This window comes from Narcine bancroftii, chromosome 6 (genome assembly GCF_036971445.1).
Source record: "Narcine bancroftii isolate sNarBan1 chromosome 6, sNarBan1.hap1, whole genome shotgun sequence".
Classification (NCBI taxonomy): domain Eukaryota; kingdom Metazoa; phylum Chordata; class Chondrichthyes; order Torpediniformes; family Narcinidae; genus Narcine; species Narcine bancroftii.
Window position 1 is genome coordinate 39177029 of NC_091474.1, and position 27263 is coordinate 39204291.

Consider the following 27263-nt stretch of genomic DNA (forward strand, 5'->3'; position numbering starts at 1 on the left):
CATTAAGAATTGTACAATTCAATTTATAACTTTCACCATTATTCCCTTCGTTCTATAACTAAAATAGCAAAATAATATACACCAGAATTACCACTCCTTTCACCTTAAAGTTAAAGAAAAAATTTTTTAAAAACTTATCCATCGCATTCACATTTAAATTTCAGATATTCCTTATCTACTGAATAAACTTTATAAAAAAACATCAATTTTTAGTTTTTTAAACAATCAAATACTTTCTTATGCTTTTTTTATATTTAAACAAAAAAACCCCTTCACTCTTTAATCTAATAATACAAAAAAAGGGAAAAAAAACGGGTAGGAGGTTAAAAATACCCTCTCCCGTCTAAACTGCGCAATGCAGTAACTCCCAAAAAAAATGGGTGTGAGATAACTCACACGTAGCAGATGACTTTCAGGAAATAGTGCCTATCCAGTTCTCTCCCCCAACTCTCACTTCATCTTAAACTAACATCATCATTATTTAATATCCCTTTTTTTTAAAAAAAACATTAGAAAAAAAAAGGACAACTCTTCTTTTAATCAGCTCCAACTGCCGAGTCATCATTACAACCATTCCTTCTTGGAGCACGGCTCTTTTCTTCCATCTCTTGTCTCCTTAGAGATTGCGGCGGACTATGTCTCTGTTAAAACTGAGTAATTGGCAGCTCTTGAGCAAATGCTATAGCTTCCTTTGGAGAATCAAAGAACTTTGGTTGGTAACCATCTTGAAAAACCTTCAAAAAAGCTGGATATCTAAAGGTTGCCTTATAACCTTTCTTCCACAACAACTCTTTAGCAGGATTGAATTCCCGTCGTTGGAACATAACTTCTTGACTCAAATCCGCATAGAAGAAAACTCGATTATTTTGAATCATCAAGGGTGATTTTCTCTGTTGTGCATTTCTAATAGCCACTCGTAAAATTATTTCTCTGTCGTAATAATTCAAGCAACGAACCAAAACAGGTCTTGGACTTTGACCTGAAATAGGTCTTCTACGCAAGGCTCTGGGAGCACGTTCCAGTATTATACCTTCCAGGAAATGTTCTTGACCCAGCACCTGCGGAATCCATTCAGTAAAAAATTTTCTGGCGTCTGGTCCCTCCATACCTTCTAGCAAACCAATAATCTTTATATTGTTCCATCTGGATTGGTTTTCCAAATAATCAATCTTTTTCACCAAATTTTTATTTTGAGTTTGTAAGTCTTCGACCATTTTGGTCACATCAAAAACTTGATCCCGTATTTCGTCTATATCTTCTTCACACGAATTAAATTTATCCCTCACTTCAAGCTTAAAAGCTCCAAACTCAGCCATCTGTTGAGAATGTATTTTCACCAGAGTATTAAACCTAGTACCAAGTTCAGTCATAATCTTGGATAATCCCTGCATTGTATAAGATAATTTAGATTCAAGATTCACAAAAATCTTTTCAATTGGAAGAGATTTAGGCTCAACAGATTCCTGCTTCTTCTGCATAACCAAAGGATCTTCTGTTTCTTCCTTCATTCTGGTTGCCTTCCTTGTAGTATGACTGCGTGTGGAAACCCCAGCCACAGCCTCTCCAGCAGTACTGGAGGACGCTGGCCGGGGTTTTCCCCAGTCCATAATGTATTAAGTTCTCCCAGTACATCAAGTTGTATAGGTTCTTCTATCTCAAGCGGTGCAGTTTGCAGCGCCACCTCTACAGTTGACAAATGCCTTTGAGTAACTCTTTGTTCTAAAGGCTGTTTGGCGCCCTCTTTAGGGGGCTCTACCGATGTAACATAGAGCTCTACATCCGAACACTGTACCTCTCTCCTGGGATCCATTTCACGCTGAGTCCCGGTGTCTTTCCTGCAGGTAGGCTCCAAAACTTGAACTTTTGGAAAATGTAGTTTTTTGATGATCTGTTGTCATTTTTTTTTGCTCTTTTTCACCAATTGTACCATCATAAGTTAAATTAACAGCACTGACTAAACTTTTAAAGAATTTTAACGGGCATTTCTAGACAAAACAATAAGATAGAGTCAGGAGAGGACTGGAAGGCACGTCTGATCCTTACGCCATCTTGCCACGCCCCCCCCCCCAGGGATTCTTTGATAGAGCATACATTACAAATAATCGTGATTTTTAAAGGCAAACATGGAGATAATCTGTCCAACCTACCAACTTCAGTGAGAGAGATAACTTTACCTTCCAAGATGAAAGTATTAACTGCTAGATGCTTGGGTTTTTTTTTTAATTTACTTCTTCCTAAAATTTGATATTTAAACTATTACATTAAAGAGTCAGCCACACTACTAGACAAGTTATAATATCAGCGTCACCATTTATAAGCCTTATCCATATCATACAAAAAAATACATAGTATCACCACCAAGATCCATCCTAAATTATTACTGTTCAAATAATCACATGAAAAGAACATGACAGATAATACATCTCTGAGGATCTGTCCTGGGGCCTCCATGCCGATGCAATCACGAAAAAGGCTTGCTAGCAGTTATACTTAGAGGAGTTTGAGATTTAGTATGTCACTAAAGACTCTTGAAAATTTCTGCAGGGGCACTGTGGAGAGCATTCTGTCTCATTGCATCACTATCTGGTATGTAGGTGCCAATGCACAGGACAGGGAAAAAAAACTCCAGTGTTGTTAACTCGGCCAATGACATCATGGGCAGCTGCCCGCACTCCATCAAGGACATCTACAAGAGGTGGTGTCTTAAGAAAGTAAGCTCTATCCCCATCCTAGAAAAATCCTAGTAAATCTTCTCTGCATTTTTTAAATCTTATTGATATCTTTCCTGTAGTTAAGTGACCATAAATGCACACAATATTCCAAATTTAGCCTCATCAAGGTCTTACTACAACACCCAACTCCTACACTATTATACATTGATTTATTAAGGCCAATATGCCAAAAGCTCTCTTTAGAACCCTATCTACCTGTGAAGCCACTCTCAGTAATTGCTTTTGCCCTTCTACTGTTACAAAAGTTTATACGTTACACATTACCTCTAAGACTACTCACAGAAAAATACTATCAGGTATAATGTGATATGACCTCTTAAACTGAACTAAAGTGCTGTAATAGTGTAATTTAAATATTATATCCAAACATAAAACAAACACTTAAGTTTTAACATCCATAAAATGGGTTGCTGCCTTCCTTTATTTCTCTCTCCCAACTATTTTTAATGGTCTCTTTTCCTCCTCCCAGCACGGCCCTTCTCAACCGATGAGACCTTGTCTACCCATTAGCTTATTCACACAAGCATCGTTGCAACTCCTCGCTCTGACTGCACGTGTATGCTACCAATAGCAGCCGGCTTGCACATGTGCACCACCTCCCTTGCGTGTCATTCCAAACGAACACTCTCAGCACCAGATCCAGGTAGGTATGCCACCACAACAGTCCCAACCTTAAAAATAATCATTCAGTTTCCAACCCCATCCCCCCCCCCCCCCCCACTTGGGAAAAACAGAGAATATAAGCAGACAGTAATTTGGCTATTCAATACTATATTGGCAGATCTTCAATCTCAATACCAAATTGTTGCTCTTTCCCTAGACTTCCTGATACTGCTTATATCTAGAAAGCTATCAAAATCCTTCTTAAGTTTATTCAACAATTTAGCTTCCGTTGCATTCTGTGATAGACAATTCCACAAGTTTATGATCCTTTGAATGAAGAAATTTCCAGCTTTCTCAGTACTAAATATCTTAATCAGTATCCGGAGTCTGTAATCCCTCATTCTAAACCTTATAGTAAGGGAAACAACCTCTCTGAATCTAATATGACTCTTCAGCAAGATTTTGGTATATTTTAATATAATCCTTTCTCATTATTCCAAGCTCCGGCAAATACAAAACAGATTGATGCAATTTGTTTTCATACTACAGCTCAGCTATCCATGGAATTAGTTGGTGAATATTTCTTGCATTCCCTCAAATGACTATTATCTTTTCTTAGGTTGGAAGACCAAAATTCCACACAATACCATGGTGTGTTAGCCTTCATAAGTCAGAGAATTGAATTCAAGAGCTGTGAGGTAATACTGCAGCTTGAAAAAAACATCTCTTGTTAGACCACACTCTGGTTAGATCACACTTGAATTACAGGTACTCCCCAACATGCAACCGATGAGACTTGCGTTGATTGGCACATGCGCAGTAGGTTTGCATATTGGAGTTCATTTGGCGCATGCGCGAGAGTTAAGTGTGCAAATTCAATATAGTCCTGGTGCTTAACTCTCGCGCATGTGCCAACCGAAGACCAGTACACAAACCCAACATGCATGCACCAACAGAAGACTTGCGCATGTGCACAAGAATGAAGATAGCTCGACAAACTCCAGGGCGCCGACTAACAATGCAAGTTTAGACCAGAATGTAGAAAGATTCACCAAGGTTGATCAACAGATTCAGGAAGCTTTCAGTTGTTATCGTTAAATCTATGATGTAAAAAAATTTGATTAAGACTTCGGTAGTCCATGGCACGTGGGCAAAATTCCGTTATGTCCATTTCGAGATGTGACCGATCCTTTGGTCCAAATTACGGTCATAAGTCAAGGAGTACCAGTATTGCGCTCAGTCCTGGTAGGATGTGATGTTTTAGAGCAGCATTCTCAACAGAAAACATATGCCCACCCCCCCCACACCCCAACCCCCCCCCCCCCACCACCCCCCCCCCCACCCAGTTCACAGCACATTTAATGGAGGCACGGACTGATAACATAAAAGTTTTTTTATGTAGTCAGTACAAGAGAAGTACGGAATTAACCAACTAAACTTGACTGCTTCTTAGGGAAGTTTAGTAGAGTCCTTAGAGAACCATAGTCAAAAAAAGGTTGAGAATGGCTGCTTTGAGGAGAGTGCAGAGGAAATTCACCAGAATGTTACCTGGATTGAAATTCACGTCATATGAAGAAAGAACAACAGAGCTAAGGATTTTCTCTCTGGAGTGACAAAGGATGAGAAGTTAATGGTGTGCAAGATTATGAAGGCATAGATGCAGTGAACAGCCAGCACTTTTCCCAGAGCAACAATAACAGATTCTACAGCATATCTGTTTAAGGGGATTGGAGGAAAATTTAGCGAAGATGTCATTAAGCTATCTTTTTCCCTACAAGAAGTGGTGAGAGCCTGGAATGCATTGTTTGGAGATGGTGGTGAAACCTGGTAAAATAGGGACATTCAAAATACTTTTTGATAGGCAAATGGATGTAAGAAAAATAGAGAGTTACAGGTGTGAGGTATGGAGGATTAGATTGTTATGGAGTAGGTTTATATAGATTAGAACAACATCATGAGATGAAAGGTCTATACTGTGCAGTAATGTTCTATGTACCCCATACTGTCAGCCTGAAGAAAACACAGGTCCTCCATCAGCCAGCTCCCCACCATGATTACCAGCCCCCCCACATCTCCATCAGGCACACAAAACTCAAAACGGTCAACCAGTTTACCTATCTCGGCTGCACCATTTCATCAGATGCAAGGATCGACAATGAGATAGACAACAGACTCGCCAAGGCAAATAGCGCCTTTGGAAGACTACACAAAAGAGTCTGGAAAAACAACCAACTGAAAAACCTCACAAAGATAAGCGTATACAGAGCCGTTGTCATACCCACACTCCTGTTCGGCTCCGAATCATGGGTCCTCTACCGGCACCACCTACGGCTCCTAGAACGCTTCCACCAGCGTTGTCTCCGCTCCACCCTCAACATCCATTGGAGCGCTTACATCCCTAACGTCGAAGTACTCGAGATGGCAGAGGTCGACAGCATCGAGTCCACGCTGCTGAAGATCCAGCTGCGCTGGATGGGTCACGTCTCCAGAATGGAGGACCATCGCCTTCCCAAGATCGTATTATATGGCGAGCTCTCCACTGGCCACCGTGACAGAGGTGCACCAAAGAAAAGGTACAAGGACTGCCTAAAGAAATCTCTTGGTGCCTGCCACATTGACCACCGCCAGTGGGCTGATATCGCCTCAAACCGTGCATCTTGGCGCCTCACAGTTTGGCGGGCAGCAACCTCCTTTGAAGAAGACCGCAGAGCCCACCTCACTGACAAAAGGCAAAGGAGGAAAAACCCAACACCCAACCCCAACCAACCAATTTTCCCCTGCAACCGCTGCAATCGTGTCTGCCTGTCCCGCATCGGACTTGTCAGCCACAAACGAGCCTGCAGCTGACGTGGACTTTTTACCCCCTCCATAAATCTTCGTCCGCGAAGCCAAGCCAAAGACCCCATACTGTATGTGTTCTTATCAGGGTCCTGTATAATTGTTGCAACTTATTCTTTTCTTCCATACTCAAAACCTCTTGCAAAGAAGGTCAAAATACTCTTGGCCTCTAACTGTTTGCTGCGACTACATGGTTACATTCAGTGATGTGTACAAGGCCACACAGGTCCATTTCCAACTCAAATGATACAATATCTATGCTAATTCACTCAACATGGCTAAATAATCTTGACATATTTTTGTGCCTTCTTCTGAAAATGGCTACATCATTTGAAACTTCTTTGCCCCTTCCTCTCAGTTCTGTGTAATCAGCAAACTAAGAAATATTACAAACCAATCTTCATCTGAAAATGTTACATTCAAATCACTGTAGAGGCGGCTACTCTGCTCCTGAAAGAACACACACAACCAGACAGGTTGTGCTCAGTGAGCAGACTAGTTTATTGCAGGCTGCTGGGCTGCACTTACACTCCCATCCTGGACCTGGCTGAGAACCGCGCTAGAGGGCGCTGACGTCACCCGAGTGTCACATGGTCCCCCAGCGTGGGTTTCTTAGCCCCGCGAAGTAAGGGAAACTCCCCACCCCAATAGTACCATTTTGGCTGGCTGCGCTGCCGCGTGGCTTACAAGTGGGGCCGGTTCGCCTGCCTCGTGGTGAGCCGCCACACAGCCCCCCCAGAACGGGAGCCAATGTCCTTTTTCACCGGGCGGCCTCACTTCTTGGGCAGGGCAACAACCACGGGCTCAATGGGATCAAGGTGCGCTGGCTTCAGCCTGTCCATGGTAAACAGCTCCCGCCTGCCACCAATGCCCAGCATGAACGACGAGCCGGAATGCTATACAACCCTGTATGGGCCATACAGTCACTGCAGAGGTGCCGCGGTCGGGCCCCGCTGAATGAAAACGTACTCCGCGGAAAGCAGTTCGCCGGGAACATAAGATGGGCGGGTGCCATGCCTGGGCGGCAGTGGGTGCTCGAACAAGTCCAAGTGTGCCCTGAGGTGAGGAATTAGTTCATGCGGCGACCGCTGGGGATTGTGAGGTGCGTTGACGAACTCACCAGGTAGTGCCAGCGGTGCACCGTAGACCAGCTCAGCTGATGACACCTGCAGATCTTCCTTGGGAGTGGAGCGGATGCCCAGGAGCACCCAAGGCAGTTCGTCCCCCCAGTCAGGACCAGTGAGGTGGGCCATGAGTGCTGACTTAAGGTAGTGGTGCAGATGTTCGATCAGTCCATTGGCCTGCGGATGGTAGGCCGTGGTGCGTTGTAGCTGGATCCCCAATCTGTTGGCGAGCTGTGCCCAGTGAGCAGATGTGAACTGGGCGCCCCAATCGCTGGTGAAGTGACATGGGACGCCGAACCGGGCAGCACAACCATGCAACAGTGCTCGGGAGCAGGAGTCGGTGGAGGCGTCTGGCATCAGGATCGCCTCAGGCCAGCGAGTGGTGTGGTCCACCACCATAAACAGGTAACAGTTGCCCTGGGAAACGGGTAAAGGGCCCGACGATGTCCACATGAATGTGGCTGAACCATTCCCGGACCTGCTCAAACTCCTGTACGGGCACCCTGGTGTGCCTGTGCACCTTGGATGTCTGGCAATGGGTGCATGTTCTGGACCAGCCTGCGATCTGCTTCCGCAGCCCATGCCATATGAACCGTTCTGCCACCATCCGGACCATGGACATGATGGACAGATGTGAAAGGTCATGGATGTGACATAAGACCTGCCTGCGCCACTGCTGGGGAACCACTGGCCGTGGGGTGCCCAAGGAGATATCGCACAGGATGGTGCCTTCGCCACTCGGAGTCGGGAGTTCTCGGAACCGCAGGCCCGTGATGGCAGTCTTTAAGGCCCTCGTCTCCTCATCAGATTCCTGGTCCCAGGCGAGCTGGTCGAAGTTGAGGCCAGGCGTCAGCACGCAGATGGCTGGTTGCAAGAGTGCATCAGCAACCACATTGTCCTTCCCCGCCTTTTGCCAAAGGTTGGTGGTAAACTCCAACAAGGAGAGGTGACGCTGCTGGCAGGCCGACCAGGGATCCTTTGCCATTGTGAGCGCCTGGGTGAGGGGTTCGTTGTCGGTGAAGATGATAAAAGTCCTCCCCTTCAAAAAATAGCGGAAATGCCACACCGTCAAATACATGCCCAGTAACTCGCGGTCGAAGGCACTATACTTGCATTCTGGTGGGCGGAGCAGGCGGATGAAGAATGCAAACGGCTTCCAATGTCCATTCACCTCCTGCTCCAGGATGGCACCCACGGGTGTGGCAGAGGCATCAACAGAGAGTGCCACATGTAGGTCGGTGTGCAGATGGGCGAGCATAGTGGCCTTCGTGAGGGTGTCCTTGGTGGCCTCAAATGCAGTGCAGGCTTCTGGGTTCCAAGGGAGAGTCTTGTTTGGCCGCGATGAGGGTGAATAGCAGCTGCATGATGTGCGCAGCTCTCGGGATGAAGCGGTTGTAAAAGTTGACCATACCCGCGAACTCCTGCAGCCCCTTGAGGCTGTCCGGGCGTCGGAACTCCCTGATAGCAGTGACCTTCGCAGCGGCAGGTGTGGCAGTATGGCCCAGGAAATGCATGGACTCTTTCCCGAACTGGCACTTGGCCGGGTTGATGGTAAGGCCGAAGTTGGCCAGACAGGAGAAAAGGGCACGTATCTGGGGCTTGTGTTGCACCCAGTCCTTGCTGGCAATGAGAATTTCATCCAAATAAATAAAGACGAAATCCAAGTCCCTGCCCACAGAGTTCATGAAGTGCTGGAAGGTCTGAGCGGCGTTCTTGAGCCCGAACAGCATGTGCAGAAATTCGAACAAGCCAAAGGGGTGATGATGGCCATCTTGGGTATGTCCTCAGGGTGCACTGGGATCTGGTGATATCTGCACACCAGGTCAACCTTGGAGAAAACCCTCGCACCATGCAGGTTGGCTGTAAAGTCTTGGATGTAAGGGATGGGTCAGGAACAGTTACCTCGTTGAGCCGTCGATGGTCTCCGCAGGGATGCCAAGCTGCCGGAGGCTTTCGGGACCAGGTGGAGCAGCAAGGCCCATGGGCTGTCAGACCACCGAATTATCCCCATCTCCAACAGGTGAGAAAACTCCTCCTTCACTACCTGGAGCTTGTCAGGCGGGAGCCGGCGTGCCTTGGCGTGAACCGGTGGGCCTTGGGTGGGGATGTGGTAGAACACCCCGTGGCATGGCGAGGCAGTGGAAAACTGTGGCTTGAGGACTGTCGGGAACTCATCCAGGATTCGCTGGAACTCGTCTCTGGGCGTGCTGATCGTGGCCATTTGCAGTTGCAGCAAGCGGGAGGTGTTGAGGCGAATGGCCTGGAAGGTACGGGCGTCCACCAGGTGCCTACCTCAAATGTCCACCAGAAGCCCGTGTGCGAGGAGGAAGTCTGCACCCAGGATGGCAGTTGGGAGGGACAAGATGGTGAACCTCCATGCGAAATTCCATTGGCCGATCTGGAAGTAGACTGTCTTGTCTCCATGCATCCAGATTGCCGTTGTGTTGGCCACACGGAGGGGAGGTCCACGAGGTCGGTTCCTGGACTCGACAGCCATGGCTGAGATGACGCTGATCTGGGATCCAGTGTCAATGAGGAACCGCCAGCCGCTGACTGAGTCCCACAGGTAGAGGAGGCTGAATCCTTGCCCACCCACTGCAGCCATTAACAGCGGCCGGCCTGGTCGTTTCCCTGGAATGAACAGGGCTGACAACACTTCCGAGCCTTGGCTCCCCAGTGCTGGTGGTAGAAGCAGAGGGCTGGAGCAGATGCTGTGGCCTTGGTTATGCTCTTGGTGGTCCCTGCAGGTGCCAGTTGCTCTAATGCAGCGCTAGGGATGGGCTTGGCATGGTCATGCCCTGCTGGACGGCTGAGCCCTCCGGGAATCGTGTGAGCCATAGCTGGGCAACCTTCCTCGGGTCGGTGAAGCTCTCCTGGACTAGCAGCGGTCGGATGTTCCCGGGCATATGGTCGAGGAAGATGTGCTTGAAAAGTGGGCAGTTGGCGTGCTCACCCATGAGTGCAAGCATCTTGTCCATCAGCTCAATCGGGGACCTGCTCCCCAGGGCATCGAGGTGCAACATCCAAGCGGCATGCTTGTGTCTGGATAGTCCGAAGGACCCAGTAAGCACTCGTTTGATGGTCTCATATTTGTCTTCGGCAGGTGGGTGCTGAACAAGATGCAGCACACATCTGGCAGTGGCCCGGTCCAGGGCAGCAACGACATGGTAAAATTTGGTCGTGTTGGATGAAATGTGGTGGAGGTGAAACTGAGCCTCTGTGTGGCTGAACCAGGTCTCCGGCTCCTGAATCCAGAATTCAGACAGTTTCACAGCTACAGCGCTGTTCCCAGGCTCGCTGATGATGGGTTCAAAAATGTTTGAACCAGTTGGGGTCACCGATTGTAGCGGCAGCTACTCTGCTCCTGAAAGAACACACACAAGACGGATTGAGCTCAGTGAGCAGACTAGTTTATTGCAGGCTGCTGGGCTGCACTTATACTCCCAGCCCAGACCTGGCTGAGAATCGCGTTAGAGGGCATTGATGTCACCCAGGTGTCATGTGGTCCCCCAGTGCGGGTTTCTGAGCCCAGTGCTGGAAGGAAGGGAAACCCCTGACGGCGCCATTTTGGCCGGCTGCCCCGCCGCGTGGCTTACAAGTGGGGCCGGTTCGCCTCCCTCGTGGTGAGCCGCCACATCACATTCCCAATCATTCTTAATCCCAGCCTTTGAAGCTAAACTTAAATCCAGTAAGTCATGATAAATACATGATAGTAAGAAGAAGAAAGAAGAAGAAGAATCCACCATGAACGAACTGCCAGTAAAAAAATAAAGAATATTTGAATTTGTGATTCAAAATCAGGTTTGAAGTGAACAAAAATGGTTATCTATAATGGGACTAGCAAGAGAAAAACTGTTATAACCAAAAACATTTTCTAAATTCAGCCCATATTCTCAACCTATTTCTCATTATCAGATTATGTGCCAATTTAGAAAAGGATAAGAGTAAAAAGGAACCTAAAATTGCCAACATGGATGATTTTTAAATGTAATAATAAAATAATCAAATCAAGAATGATTAATGCTTCCTCATTTTGTGCAAGCATTGTTTGTTACAATTTAAGGTGGTACATAGAATACACATGTCTAAACTCAAATTATCTTATTTTTGTACAGAAGTTGATCCATTATGTGAGGTGTAAAATTTTTGATTCATGTTTTGGGAGTACCCCAATTTAGGAAGATTTTGGGAAACATTCCAAACTTTATTAACAATTTTTAAGATCAAAATAAAACCTTTAATTGCCTTGTTTGTTTTTTCTCGTGAACCGGATATTCCTTTGTCTGCATCCCAGGAGAAAGTTTTAGCTTTTATCATGTTGACAGTGCGACGGATTATGTTAAATTTTATATTGTATTTATTTGTTTTAAAGGAGATAAATTGTGACAGATTGTTTTTAGTGTAGATCACAAAAAACCAATTCAAAATAGATCTCATTTAAAATGCAAGAGCTTGGCTCAGGCCAGACAGTCCAGGCTCCGAGTGCCTTTGCAAAACTTTGAAGAATGCTGATAAAGATTTCACAAGTAGGAGTTAATTGGACATGCTACAGAGTAATGGATTATGGTTTTGGTAAGCAACAGAGGAATGGACCCAAAGATTAGGTCTGTCTGAATGCGGTTTGCTGTGCAAGGAAAGTCATATGGTTTTGCACGCAGAGAGAGTTAAGCAGGCTTTTCTCTGAGTGTACATGTGTGAGAGAGAGAGAATTCAGTTCTACAGTTCATCAGCAGCAGCTGGGACTGGAACATGACAAGCTGGCAAGCTGTGGAAAAACCCATTTTGAAGATGGGTTGTGTGTTCTTAGTTCAGCCTGTTCAAAGCCCTTGTGGTTCATACAAGAGGAGATGGCTGGCTGTATAATGTTTCACTTGAAACATTATACAAAAGAACTTTGTGATTACCTGAAAGAAAGAAGTTATCATCTGGAAAACCCTCAAGGGGCAAGTTTCTCCGGCAAGACACTGAAGTGGCTAATCGGAAGCTATCAGTTATGTGAGTCCAACGTGCAACAAATCTATCTCTGAAAATTAACAAGAACCTTCTTGAGCGGTAACCATTTACCTTTCAAGCACCAAAGCCTGGTGAAGATTCATAAATGTTAAGTTCTGTGCACAGTATAAGAATTGCCTGATACCAGTGAACTTGGAGGAGTGAGAAGTGAGATTGGACTGTGAATCAAATAACTTTTCTGAATTTATATACACTTACATACACGTGTGCTTAGAATTAGAAGGGGGTTAAGTTAATAGTAATAAAATAATCCTGCTTTCATTTTTAAAGATAATTAAAAGCAATGTTTGTTAAAGTAACCATTTACCTTGGTGATTTATATTGCTGGTGGGTTTTTGCCCATAAAAATAACCAGATGAGCAATTGTAATGAAATGGAAAGATAACTCTTCACCTACTCATACATAATGCTTACATGATTTAATGTCCTATCTTAGCTTGGAGAAAATTAGATACAATATTAAAGATAGAAAGTTTCCAAAGATGTGGGGCCCATTCATAGAATATTATCATGATTGGAAGATTTAAGAAGTTTGGTGATTTTCTATCTAGTCTCTGAAGGTCACTAGATGATCCATATCTTTTGATATGGATTAGAGGGAGTGGATAGATTAGATTTAGTTTTAGTTTTTTTCTTTTTTTTAATTAACTTGTTAATATGGGTTTATATATGGTTATCATAGATCATTTCAATAAATTAGACAGAACGCATTTTATTTAGATTAAGGGATAAATTAATGTTGTTTTACTTATTTTCTATCCATATGTGTATGATATGACCTGTTATTTGTTTTATTAAGACAATGTACGTAGGAATTATATGTTAAATACAATAAAAATATTTTAAAAAGAAATGAAATTTTACAAACAAAATTAGGAGTGGAATTTTCATAGAGAGTCAGTGTAATGAAAAGAATATACAGTAAAACAGTAAATAGACAATGTGAAAACAGGAGTTGGTGCTGGATGGGTGCATAGAATTTGGTAGGGAAAATGAAAGAGAGGAGAAGCTTGGAAGTAGATAGGCAAAATGGAGTAAATAAACAAGAAGCATCATGCAGGATAAAGCACAGCAGAGGAATGAGGGAGCATACAGAGGAAAATGACCAACAGTGGCTCCAAGCTCTTGTAGACAGGCAGGCTTGAGGGGTTCTTGGTGAAAGATCAGGAAGTATCCCTCATGGATATGTATGCAGTCAGGAGAAGATTTCATCCTCATTGGCACAATAAACCCCAGGTCCTTGTGGTCTGATGTATCATTGGGAGGTGTGCCAAGCCACAGGTGAAACAGATTTTGAAGTCAGACAATAATAAGGGATAGGCCTTGACAAAATAAGCAAACTAAGGTGGTGGAAGTCAAAGACAAATGTTGCAGATGGATGGAAAATCTGAGAACTTCAAAATAATTTCCTCTTGAAGTGCACTAATCGTACTTAAGTTAATTTACTTGGAAATCACACTTCATAAAATAAATTTTAACTTCAAACTGTACATTTAGAAAAACAGCATACAAACAGGCCCTTATTTCCCATGAGCCCACACCACTCATGTAACCAATTAACCTACCAACCTTCAATGTCTTTGGAACAGGTGTAGAAACCAGAGAACCTGGAGGAAACCCTTATGGTCACAGGGAGAACATACAAACTCCTTAGACAGCAGCAGATTTGAACCCATATCATTGACATTGTAATAGTATTGCACTAACCGCTATGCTAACTGTGCCGCCTAATTACATCTAGCAGTTAAATTGCATGTGTGTAATTTTTCACCTTAATGTTAATTAACCTTTCAATATATGCCTGTCAATTATAATTCATCTAATTGCACTTTCATACCTTCTTTGTTGTGGTTTAAAATGGTCTACAAAAAAAAGAGACAGTAATCAATATTTAGTTCCATTAAAGTTATGTAATACTGCTGCAAGAGGCAAACCAATCTTTCAAACAATTCTCTTAATCTTCTAACATTCTGAAATAGTAAACAAAAAAAAAATGTTTGAAGTTACAGCTCTGCACAAACCTCACCCTTAATGGAAAAGCAAGAAAATTCAGAAGAAAACTTATTACCATAATCTGATCATATCAGAACACAAATGTTGTTGATGTGTATTTCAAAATGTCAATGAAAACTGACCTGGCACATATTTAGAGATGCAGGTCTCTGTCTTGGTTCTGGGCAACCTAAAGGACCGAACCTCCGATATGAACTCTCACTCTGAACCCAACGGTCCACAGGACCAAGCTTTGGATGTGAGTCTCCACCTTGGCCCCTGCAACTATGGGACAGAGCTTCTGTCGCAAACTCCCACCATGGCCCGAGGGGCCCTCCCCCCCCCCCCATTTCTGACTTCCCCAATCCTCCCCTCCCTCCATTGAACCCTTCCTACCCTCCACTTCCTGATCCACCACATCATCCTCTCCTCCCTGACACCCTCCACCACAATGACCCTCCCCCCACCCCTGACTGGTTTTCACCATCTTCTCCAACCTTCCCCTCTTGAAGACGGAACGATCTGTCCTCAATAGAGGCCTCGCCTTCATACCCAATCACCCACACCTCAACAAGTTCCATGCATGCTCTGATACTGAACTCTTCTTCCATCAGCTCCATCTCCATGCCCTCCACCAAAACTAGGATTCTCCACCCCCAACTACAGGACCCTTCTCCTGTTTTAAACCTGCTTCCTCCTCCTGGATATCTTATTCCAGTCTTCTGCCTGCTCTGGCCCTTTATATTTTGTACTGCCACTAAAACATCAACTGCATCGACTTCAGTATTCCCCTCACTCATTCCAATCTCACCCCCCTCAGTATGCCTAGTTCTCCACTCTCCCTGCACTAATCACACTTCACCATCAAACCCACAGACAAGGGTGTGCTGTTGTGGTCTGGTGCACTGACTCCTGTTTGGCCGAAGCCAGAAAACAACTGTCAGACACTTACCCATCTAACAAGACTCCACCAAAACTCATCAAACCACTGTATAACACTCTCTAAACTCATCAATTCCAGTCATCTCCCTTGGATGGCCTCCATACTTATTGTTTTCTAACCCCACACTGACCATTTCTACCTCCTACCCAAGATCCCAACTGTCCCGACAGACCCATCATGTCCACATGCTCCTGCCCCACTAAATTGGTATCCGCTTACCTCGACTCCTTTTTGTGCCCTTGGTGCAGTCCCTCCCCATCTACATCCAGGACACTTTACGTGCCCCCCATTACTTCAACAATTTCCAGTTTCTTGGACATCCATTCACTATATACCACCATCTTCCATGTCAAAGGCCTCAAAGCTCTTCATTTATTTTTGGACAATAGACCAACCAGTTTCCCATCACCACCACCCTCCTCCAGCTGGTAGAACTTGTCCTGACCCTCAATAACTTTTCCTTTCACTCATTCTACTTTCTCTACAACAAAGTGGTAGCATTGAGTATCTGCGTGAGCCACAACTATGCCTTCTTTTTTGTTGGTTACGTGGAGCAAACCATGCTACAAGCCTACACTGGAAATGCCCTTCAATTCTTTCTCCCCTACATTGATGACTATTTCTGAGCTGCCTCGTGCACTCAAGATAAGCTTGTCGACTTCCACTTTGCTGTCAACTTCCACCCCAACCTCAAATTCACTTGGACCATCCTTGACCACTCTCCCTTTCCTTGATCGTTCTGTCTCCATCTCGGGAGACAAACTCTCGACAGACATCATCTACAAAGCCACCGCTACCTCAACGACACTGCTTCACACCCTGTAAGGATTCCATTCCTTCTCACAATTCCTCTGTCTCTGTCACATATGCTCCCAGGACAAGGTCCTCCATGCCAGATCATCAGAGATGTCCTCATTCTTCAAATAATGTGGCTTTCTGTCTACAACCATCAACTTGGCCCTCACCCACATATCCTCCATTACCCACACATCTGTCCAGACTTTCTCCTTCCCCATGTGCAACAAGGGCAGGATTCCCCTTGTCCTCATCTAACACCCCCCCCCCAACCAAGCTCTGTGTCCAACATATCCTCCTTCATCACTTCTATCACCTACTACATGATCCCACCACCAGGCACATATTCCCCTCTCCTCCTTCCACAGGAACTGGTCCCTCCTTGTCTACTCCTCCCTACTCACCAATTGTCCCCTTTGCACCTATCCCTGTGACCACAGGAGATGCTCCACTTGCACCCACACTTTCCTCTTCACCGCCATTCTGGGCCCCAAACAGTCCTTCCAAGTGAAGCAACATTTCACTTGTGATTCTGCAGGGGTCATCCACTATATCCGGTGCTCCTTTTGTGGTCTCCTCTGCATCAGAGACTGGCAGATCACTTTATTGACATCTCCGATGAGTCCACTGAAATAAATCTCCCAGTGGCCAACCATTTCAATTCCCTGTCTCATCCCTTTGTTGACATTTCTGTCTATAGTCTCATGCACTGCCAGACTGAGATCACCTGCAAAATAGAGGAACAACATCTCATCTTCTGTCTAGGCACCCTCTAACCAGCTGGCTTTAACATCGACTTCTCCAGTTATTAATGTTAATCAAATTAATTTATTTACCTTAACCAGTCTTGTTATAAATTTCATACAGAATTAACATTTAAATGTTTGATTTAACTTTTTATTATTTTTGTCCTGATAACATCACAGCTTCTTGAGGTCTACTGCCAAGAGTAAATTGCCCCTTGCTGACACGCCACTTGTTTCATCCAATGAATTTAATATAAATTTGAAGATGTACTTTGTTTTAAATTATTTTTAAAACAGAATAATTGAAAATAATTGTTTGAAGAATGTGCTGTGATTTCTCCCAATCAACTGCTCTGAATAATAGCTTGATAAATGAGATGGAGCAGTTTTCTCAGACCTAAATATCCTGCAAAAAGTGCACTTACTATTAAAGCATCAAAAAAATCTTCAGCAAAATTTGTCAATGCATCATTCTTTCTTTTTCCATTATTATCCCAGATTTTTCTGGCCTTTTCAAACCATGGAACCATGTAAAGAAAATGAAGAATACAAAAAGATTATTGCTGTTAAAAATATTACCATTGTATTGACATTTTTAAAAGATTACATACAAGAAAGTTCTGTCTTGTTAAAAAGCCTTTTTCAAATCTTGCTCTCACTCTTTAATGCTGAGATCTTTTGTATATTTTTGTACTGTGTATAATCATCATGTGCATATCATACTTCACCATCTCAAAAAAAACCAGAACATACTGCTTTAAAGGATATAATCTCTGAAATCCAGTTTTTGTGCACAAAATACTTTATCTGCTACTCTGATGTCAATGTATACCACTGCAACACAACTTTAATAAATGCCTATTGTTCCATCCCACACCCACACTTAAGTCAGATCATCAGGTGACTGTTACCCTGGCATAAGCAGAAGCTAAGGAGGAAGGGTCCAATGATGAAGGTCATCCAATGATGTTCATACGACATCCTATAAAACTGCTTTGAGTCACTAGACTGGTCAGTATTTATGAATTCAGAAAACATTAATGAATGCACTGCCAATGTCATTGACTTTATCAGAAAAAGTGCAAAATACTGCATGGCCAAGAATATGATGCAAGTATTCCCCAATCAGAATGGATGAGCCATAGGTCAACTCACTGCTGAAAGCCAGGCTGATGGTATTCAAATCAGGAGGCCCAGCCCTTTGCAAGAACGATCTCTGTAAGGTCGTCAGACTCAAGTCCCACGAGAACATCACAGACACTCGCTGACTATGGCACAGCATGCATGCTATCATAGAATACAAAGCAAAGCTAAGCAACAGAGTCACACTTCCCTATGAACTAAGTATATTCTATGCTCAATTTGAACAGCAAGGCAATATCTACATCAACTACGACATGCTCCTGCACTCATGGTCACTACTGAAAACAGGTCAGTCTTATGGCAGATGAACCTGCAGAAGGTGTTTGGCCCGGGCAAGAGACCCAGGACATGTCCTGACAGCTGTGTATTTACAAATATCTTTGATCTCCCCTACTTGTTTCATAGACCACCATCATTCCATTCTGAAGAAAAGCACAATAAGGGACCTTAATGGCTACTGATGAGCAGCTCTAATATTCTTCATCATGAAGTACTTTGAGAGGCTGGCTTGACTCAAATCAACTCTAGCCGACCAGGCAGCCTTGAACTATTTCAATTTGACCATTATTCAAACAGGACCACAGCAGACACCATCTCCCTGCTGTCCTTCATCCCAGAATACTGGAAGCCAAGGACTCTTTTGTCATACTAATCATTGACAACAGACTCACTGCCATTGGTCCTAAAATTCATCACCAAACTAGACCTCAGCACTCTCCTCTGCAAATGAATCCATGACTCTCTACCTAACAGACTACAATCAATAAAAATGAATAGCAATATTTTCTCCACGATCACACTCAACCTTGGGCTCTCAAGGAGGCACATTCAATCCTCAACTTTTCCTCCTCTGCACTATGACTGCACAGCCTAATACTGCTCCAACTCCCATCTTCAAGTTTGTTGACACCACCAGTCAGGTATCAAATAGTGATGAGACGAAATAGAGGAAGAATGAAAGTCTTGAGGTACGGCATCAAGATAACAATCTTTCTGTCAATGTCAATAAAATAAAGGAGACGAAGAATGAAAGTCTTGAGGTACGGCATCAAGATAACAATCTTTCTGTCAATGTCAATAAAATAAAGGAGACGAAGAATGAAAGTCTTGAGGTACGGCATCAAGATAACAATCTTTCTGTCAATGTCAATAAAATAAAGGAGACGATCATTGATTTCAGGAGAGAAGCAAAATACCATACACCTATCCACACCAATGGAGATGATGTGGAAAGTGTAAATAGCCTCAAGTTCCAGGCATAAACATCTCAAAACATCAACCATTCTTTTTCTCTCAGTAATGCTGCTGGACCCAGATTTTGTTTGGATTTCGGTTACCTCACCTGGGCCAATAAAGCACACCAACACCTCTTTTTTAGCATATCCACCACGTCCCTCAACAACTTCTAAAGGTACACCATCTAAAGCACACTTGCTCCTCACATTTTTTTTTAAACTTTATTCAAGATTTTATAACATGAATAACATATAGGATTACATTAAAAAAAATTAAGAATAAAATAATAAAATTACAATACAGTATCAGTAATCTAAATAAACTATACCCTCCCCAATAATTATTACACATTAATAACCCAACTCAAATTAGTCCAACCCCCCCCCTCCTCCCCAAAATAAAGAGTGAAGAATTAATAAAGTTAATAATATATGAGAAAAAAACCCACTTACAAAAAAAAACATACCGATTAAAATACTAACAAAAAGAGAAGTAATTAATACTAAGATATCAGACATAAAAAACATATTTAAATCAAACTTAAATGCATATATTTAACAGAGTTAAGATGAAACATATATTTAACTCAAACTTAATATAAAAAATTAGTAAAGTTAGTAACATTGTCTATCAAAAATTCTTAAACAATAATCAATTCTTTAAAAAAAATTGTAGCATGAGAGAAAAAAAATGAAAAAAAAACTTTCTCTATAGAGATAAACCTTCACCAAATATCAAATAACTTCACATCTATCATCATATTAGTCACATTAACCACCATCTTAAAACAAAATTCAAACCTCATTAAGCATTGTACAATTCAATTTTAATACTCTTCCACCATTTTTCCCTTTTACTCTTGAATAATTATCCAATAAAAGCTCCAATATCACATTTAAATATCGCCAATCATTACATTAAAATTCAGATATCCAAATGATAAAACACATCTACAATGAAATCTATATCTTCAACAAATGGAGCATAAACCACAAACAAAATTCAAGCCTCATTAAGAATTGTACAATTCAATTTATAACGTTCACCATTATTCCCTTCGTTTTATAACTAAAATAGCAAAATAATATACACCAGAATTACCACTCCTTTCACCTTAAAGTTAAAGAAAAAATATAAAAAAAACTTATCCATCCCATTCACATTTAAATTTCAAATACTCCTTATCTACTGAATAAACTTTACAAAAAAAACCACATCAATTTTTAGTTTTTTAAACAATCAAATACTTTCTTATGCTTTTTTTTTTATAAACACAAAAAAAAACCCTTCACTCTTTAATCTAATAATACAAAAAAAAAGGAAAAAAAAACGGGTAGTAGATTAAAAATACCCCCTCCCATCTAAACCGCGCAATGCGGTAACTCCCAAAAAAAATGGGTATGAGATAACTCACACGTAGCAGATGACTTTCAGGAAATAGTGCCTATCCAGTTCTCTACCCCAACTCTCACTTCATCTTAAACTAACATCATCATTATTTAATATTACTTTTTTTTTTAAACAAAAACATTAGAAAAAAAAAGAACAACTCTTCTTTTAATCAACTCCAACTGCCAAGTCACTTTCAGGAAATAGTGCCTATCCAGTTCTCTCCCCCAACTCTCACTTCATCTTAAACTAACATCATCATTATTTAATATTCCTTTTTTTTAAACAAAAACATTAGAAAAAAAAAGAACAACTCTTCTTTTAATCAACTCCAACTGCCGAGTCACCATTACAACCATTCCTTCTTGGAGCACGGCTCTTTTCTTCCATCTCTTGTCTCCTTAGAGATTGCGGCGGACTAAGTCTCTGTTGAAACTGAGTAATTGGTGGCTCTTGAGCAAATGCTATAACTTCCTTTGGAGAATCAAAGAACTTTGGTTGGTAACCATCTTGAAAAACCTTCAAAACAGCTGGATATCTAAAGGTTGCCTTATAACCTTTCTTCCACAACAACTCTTTAGCAGAGTTGAATTCCCGTCGTTGGAACACAACTTCTTGACTCAAATCCGCATAGAAGAAAACTCGATTATTTTGAATCATCAAGGGTGATTTTCTCTGTTGTGCATTTCTAATAGCCACTCGTAAAATTATTTCTCTGTCGTAATAATTCAAGCAACGAACCAAAACAGGTCTTGGTCTCTGACCTGAAATAGATCTTCTACGCAAGGCTCTATGAGCACGTTCCAGTATTATACCTTCCGGGAAATATTCTTGACCCAGCACCTGTGGAATCCATTCAGTAAAAAATATTCTTGGGTCTTGTCCCTCCATTCCTTCCGGCAAACCGATAATCTTTATATTGTTCCGTCTGGATTGGTTTTCCAAATAATCAATCTTTTTCACCAAATTTTTATTTGAGTTTGTAAATCTTCGATCATTTTGGTCATATCTGAAACTTGATCTCGTATTTCGTCTATATCTTCTTCACACGAATTAAATTTATCTCTCACTTCAAGCTTAAAAGCTCCAAACTCAGCCATCTGTTGAGAATTTATTTCCATCAGAGTATTGAACCTAGTACCAAGTTCAGTCATAATCTTAGATAATCCCTGCATTGTATAAGATCATTTAGATTCAAGATTCACAAGAATCTTTTCAATTGGAAGAGATTCTGGCTCAACAGATTCCTGCTTCTTCTGCATAACCAAAGGGTCTTCTGTTGCTTCCTTCATTCTGGTTGCCTTCCTTGTAGTATAGCTGCGTGTGGAAACCCCAGCCACAGCCTTTCCAGCAGTGACTGGAGGACGCTGGCCGGGGTTTTCCCCAGTCCATAATGTATTAATTTTTCCCAGTACATCAAGTTGTATAGGTTCTTTTATCTCAAGAGGTGCAATTTGCAGTGCCACCGCTACAGTTGACAAATGCCTTTCCCCAGCCGGTACTTCAACTGATGTTACTACAAGTGGTTCATTCATAACATTGCCGTCAGATGCTACTGCACATGTGCGAACCTGAGTAACTCTTTGTTCTAAAGGCTGTTTGGCGCCCTCTTTAGAGGGCTCTACCGATGTAACATTGATCTCTACATCTGAAAGCTGTACCTCTCTCCTGGGATCCATTTCAAGCTGAGTCCCGGTGTCTTTCCTGTAGGTAGGCTCCAAAACTTGAACTTTTGGAAAATGTAGTTTTTTGATGATCTGTTGTCGTTTTTTTTTGCTCTTTTCCACCAATTGTACCATCATAAGTTAAATTAACAGCACTGAAGTTATCTAAACTTTTAAAGAATTTTAACGGGCATTTCTAGACAAAACAATAAGATAGAGTCAGGAGACTACTGGAAGGCACGTCTGATCCTTACGCCATCTTGCCACGCCCCCACTTGCTCCTCACATGACAACAAATTCTGCTCAAGATTGGAAAAAGTTGCAGAAGATGATGAATGTAGCTCAGATCATTACGCAATTGTCCCTCCCTTCCATAGACTTAAACTACATCTCCCACTGCCGAGGAAAGGAACCCATCACACCATGGAAACACTCTCCTCTCCCTCCTCCCATCAAGATGGCGGCTCAGGAGTATGAAATTGCGCAGCAAGGCTAATTTTCTTCCTCACACCCATCTAGTTCTTGAATGATGCCCACAAGAATGTTCTCATGTTGTCCTTGATGTATAATTGATTTTTTTTTTCATTGCAACTATGTAATCTGTAGTTATGCTCTTGTTCTACTTCATACAGTAGTGTGTCAGAATGGTCCTGTTAAGACTGGTTACAGAAGAACCCTTCTTTCTGTACCAAGTATAATGTGACAAATTAAAACTGAAAATAAAAAAAAATGCACTTACATGGCATAAAAATCCTTATTGGCTATTCCATATATGCTACTAGTGTGTGCCATGCAGAGAAAAATCATTAAAGCCCAGAGAACAAGCTATCAACAGTACTTTGCCAATTAAATATGCCAGCAAACACTCATAGGCTTACAAGGACAACAACAGATTGGCTGGAATCCAAATTTAACCTCAGTGAGAGGAGAAGTAATTATTCTGGACAATGCCTCTTTGACAGGTGTCTCAATTATGCTGTTTATAATAATGTTTATGGGGCACAAGCAGGAGCAAGAAGGTCCAAAAGCAAGGGTGTACAAGAGGATTCGCAAGCAGGAAGTTATGGAAAGCTTTTTCTTAGATACACTGTCCCCAAAATCTAGCGACATTTTTTTGTACAGTGTTCAAAGGTAGTATGACAAAATTATTTTATCCCCAGCAGCAGTTTAATTAATATGACCATCCTACAACTATTCCCCATTTAAAGTGTTCAATTGAATGTCTTACCCCCAAAAATGCTCTATGCCATTTGTAAAAGCACAGTAATGTACAAGAGACTTCATGATGCCAGCTCCTTCTCTAAGGTGATGCAAGTGTCTTTGTGAGATTTGCAGTTTTGCCAACAGGTCAGGCAAAAAGATAGGAAATAAAAAAATCACACTCATGGTACACCAGATTTAATAGATCTTTGAAATGCAAGGAATATTGGTAGTAGTTGATGGGGAAGATCAGCTACTATTTTATTGAATGGAGTAGACTCAAGGATTTATGTGACCTACAGTATTTATGTTCCATTCATAAATACAATAACCAACATTGATGAGTGACCAAAAAGTAAAGAATGGTGTAATATAGTTATTAACTAACTGAAGTAAATATACCTTGTTTTTCCCTACAGCTCAGTATCTGGTTTAACTTTCTGATAGACAATTAAAAAATAAGGAGTCATCATTTAAGATAAAGATTAAGCTTCTTTTTCTTTCTCTCTCTCTCTCTCTCTCTCTCTCTCTCTCTCTCTCTGAAGGTTAAAATTTTGCAATTCTCCTTTTCAAAAGGTTTTTAGATGCAGAGTCTCCAAAATATTTTAAAATCAGATGTAAACTAATTTTTACTGGCAAAGGGATTGGGAGCCACTGATTTCTGGAGATGGGTGGGAATGCAGAGTTGATGTTTAGGATGGTGTGGTTAGTGCAACACTGATACGGCGCCAGTGATCAGGACCAGGGCTGGAATCCCACACTGCCTATAAGGAGTTTGTAGCTTCCTCTGGGTGCTCTGGTTTCCTCCCACCATTCAAAACATAACAGGGGTTGTTGGTCAATTGGGTCTAATTGGGCAGCGTGGGTTCATGGGCTGATAGGGCTTGTTATTGTGCTGTACGTCTAAATTTTAAAAATCTAAATTTAAAAGTTTGGAAGTTTTAATGAAGTTTACATTCAGATAAGGAGTGTTTCCTTCAAGGAAAATTTTGAGGGATCTCTTGGGATAATTTTGGGGGTGGGGGTAGGGAGGATTTGGATTAGGATTCTTTTTCAAAGTTACTATGGGGATTCATGGTTGTTTATATTCCTTCTGTTGTCAAGCTTTTCACATCTCACGGCTAAATTGAGATAATTGGATTTATTATGAATTTTCTTTTCAAGTACTCCTTTTAATTTAGTTAATATAATATGCATAAAGTTATTAATGTCATGAGTTGGTTGTACCACTCTGTCAAATGCAAGAACATATTTATGAACATTAAAAATTTTAAAGCTAATATCATATTTTTACAAGAAATGCATATCTGTTTGAATAACAGTGTCTTTTTTAATGCTGGAGGGGGCAGCACTTACATGCATTTTAATTGACCAATCTATCCCATTTATTCAGTATAATATTGTTTCTGATTCTAATGGTTGTGCGGTGATATGTAATTACACCACTCGGTCACCAAGGGTCATCCCAGTGACCTTGTATATAAAGCAGTCCAGAGCTACAGTCTAGCCTTCCATATTCATCTTGCAGAGAGCCAAGACCTCTCAGTGTACATATTAGTTTATTAAAGCTGTCTTATACTCGCACTGCTGGTGTGGTTATTGTCAGTAAAATTTAATAAACTAATATGATAGTTACTAGGATGAAAACTGCTTCTACTCCAATGCGCATTCCCAACCATCTGGAGACTCTTCCTGAGGAATGGAATCTGGGGATGACCACACGCACATGCGTCCGAGGACAGAGACGGCGAGGGACCACTGAACTGGAATCATGATGGAATGCGGGGAAGACCACAGAAGTATGATAGGGCAGGTAAGAAACACCCAACAGCCCTGCCTGCCCATGGGTTTGCCAGTACAGGTGCCGCCGACCCTAAACCCCAGTCTGATCAGAAAGGGGCCACTACAAGCGCAGGTGGAAGGATCTCCACAAGTTGTGCTCCTGGTCGCCACATATGTGCAGAATTCCCGACCACTCCAGAGCCAGGGAAAGCAGACACCGCTACCGTCACTCCCCCAGCAGCAGTTTCTCCAATACAATAGAGACCTGACGCTACCGCTGGGATCCCCCCTAAGCCCGCTGTAAATGTCCCAAAGCCAGAGACTCTGCCAACAGCCCCAAGCACCCAGGTTACTCCTCCAGCAGACACAAGACCCACAGAGGCTCTACTAGCAGCTCCCAGTACCCCAGGGTCCGCCCTTACTACACCTAGGGGAACGGAGTCTGCGGCTTAGCCATGTGCTGCAACCAGACAGGCCTGAGCTCGACCCCAGAAATCCCGGAGCCATCACGCACTTCGGCCGCTGGCAGAGATGCTTTCTGAATTACGTGGAGGGTGCTGAGGCATCTGATAAAGAGCTATTAATGCTGCTGTTAGCGCAGCTGGGAGACCACCCTTACTCCCTTATACAGGATGCCAGGTCCTACCAAGAGGCAATGAGCAATTAACAGAGGCATTACAGTAAGGGGCATAGCGAACTCCACTCCCAGTACAGGCACGTGACCAAGTCACAACAAGTAGGGGAGTCTGCCAGAGACTTTGTACTCTCTCTGAAAGACCTGGCGAGAGGCTGCAATTTAAAGCAGTATCAGTTCAGGAGTAAGTGGAGGACCTTATTAGGGACAGAATTGTTGTGGGTATACAGTCCACTGAGATGAGACATCGATTGCTGGAGAAAGGAATGGTGGGGCTAGATGAGGCAGAGACTATTGCAGAAGCTTTAGAAAACACCAGGAAAGAATTGGAGGTGTACTCACAGGGGCTGGGACGAACATCACATTGCTGGACTCTCTAGCCCCACGAAAAGAAAAGTATGCTGCCTCACAGGAATTCACAGTAGCAGCAGCACACCTTGAGGGTCCCGGTGCTTTTTCTGTGGACAAAGAAAGCTCCCCAAAGCCATCTGCCCTGCCAGAGAAAATGCCTGTTCCAACTGTGCAAAATGTGGGCATTATGCAAAAGTCTGCAGAGCTCCCTAGGCCACAGCCAAGGCCCATTCTCATGCTAATGAGAGGCGGGAAAGCGCTTCTTTCTCCACAAACAGAAGAAGAAGAATGCCATGTGCAGCCGGCCATCTTGGACAAATGATACAGAGCAGAGGACACAATCTTCAGGAGATGAATATGACGCCGAGTACTATAGGATGGAAGGACACGCCAGACTTGCTTCCCTACACATGAATCAGGCGAGTCCACACAATTTATCTGATGCCACTGTATGCATCAAAATTAATGATGTGAGGGTATATCGCTTCTTTTCTTTTCTTTCTTTGGCTTGGCTTCGCGGACGAAGATTTATGGAGGGGGTAAAGGTCCACGTCAGCTGCAGGCTCGTTTGTGGCTGACAAGTCCGATGCGGGACAGGCAGACACGGTTGCAGCGGCTGCAGGGGAAAATTGGTTGGTTGGGGTTGGGTGTTGGGTTTTTCCTCCTTTGCCTTTTGTCAGTGAGGTGGGCTCTGCGGTCTTCTTCAAAGGAGGTTGCTGCCCGTCAAACTGTGAGGCGCCAAGATGCACGGTTTGAGGCAATATCAGCCCACTGGCGGTGGTCAATGTGGCTTAATAGATAGTGAAAGCACTGAAAGTTTTATTGACCAGGGGTTAGTCAACCACCTTGCCCTCCCCACACGCCCAAGTGAGCACCAGATCCTGTTAGCAGCCAGCAGCCTTGCGGCTGAGGTAAAACAGTTTTGCAGAGTTACTCTAGAAATCCAGGGAACAAAATTCGAAGGGTTCAAATTACTAGTACTCCCTCACCTCTGTGCCCTGGCACTATTGGGGTTAGATTTTCAGTGCCAGTTAGAAAGCATTACAATAGTGCAAAATGGGCCTCATCCCCCACTATG

General features: G+C 42.8%; 1 protein-coding gene across 8 annotated transcripts in view; it reads right to left on the reverse strand.

Annotated features, from left to right (window-relative positions):
* Positions 1–27263, reverse strand: part of sycp2 (synaptonemal complex protein 2) — a 328877-nt gene that overhangs the window by 269423 nt on the left and 32191 nt on the right. For all 8 annotated transcript variants that reach the window (XM_069884683.1, XM_069884685.1, XM_069884690.1 and 5 more), the window contains 2 exons: positions 17212–17314; positions 14148–14172 (listed from right to left, as the gene is read on the reverse strand). In XM_069884683.1, coding sequence (XP_069740784.1) covers positions 14148–14172; positions 17212–17314 — 128 coding nt within the window. The remainder of the gene's footprint in view (positions 1–14147; positions 14173–17211; positions 17315–27263) is intronic.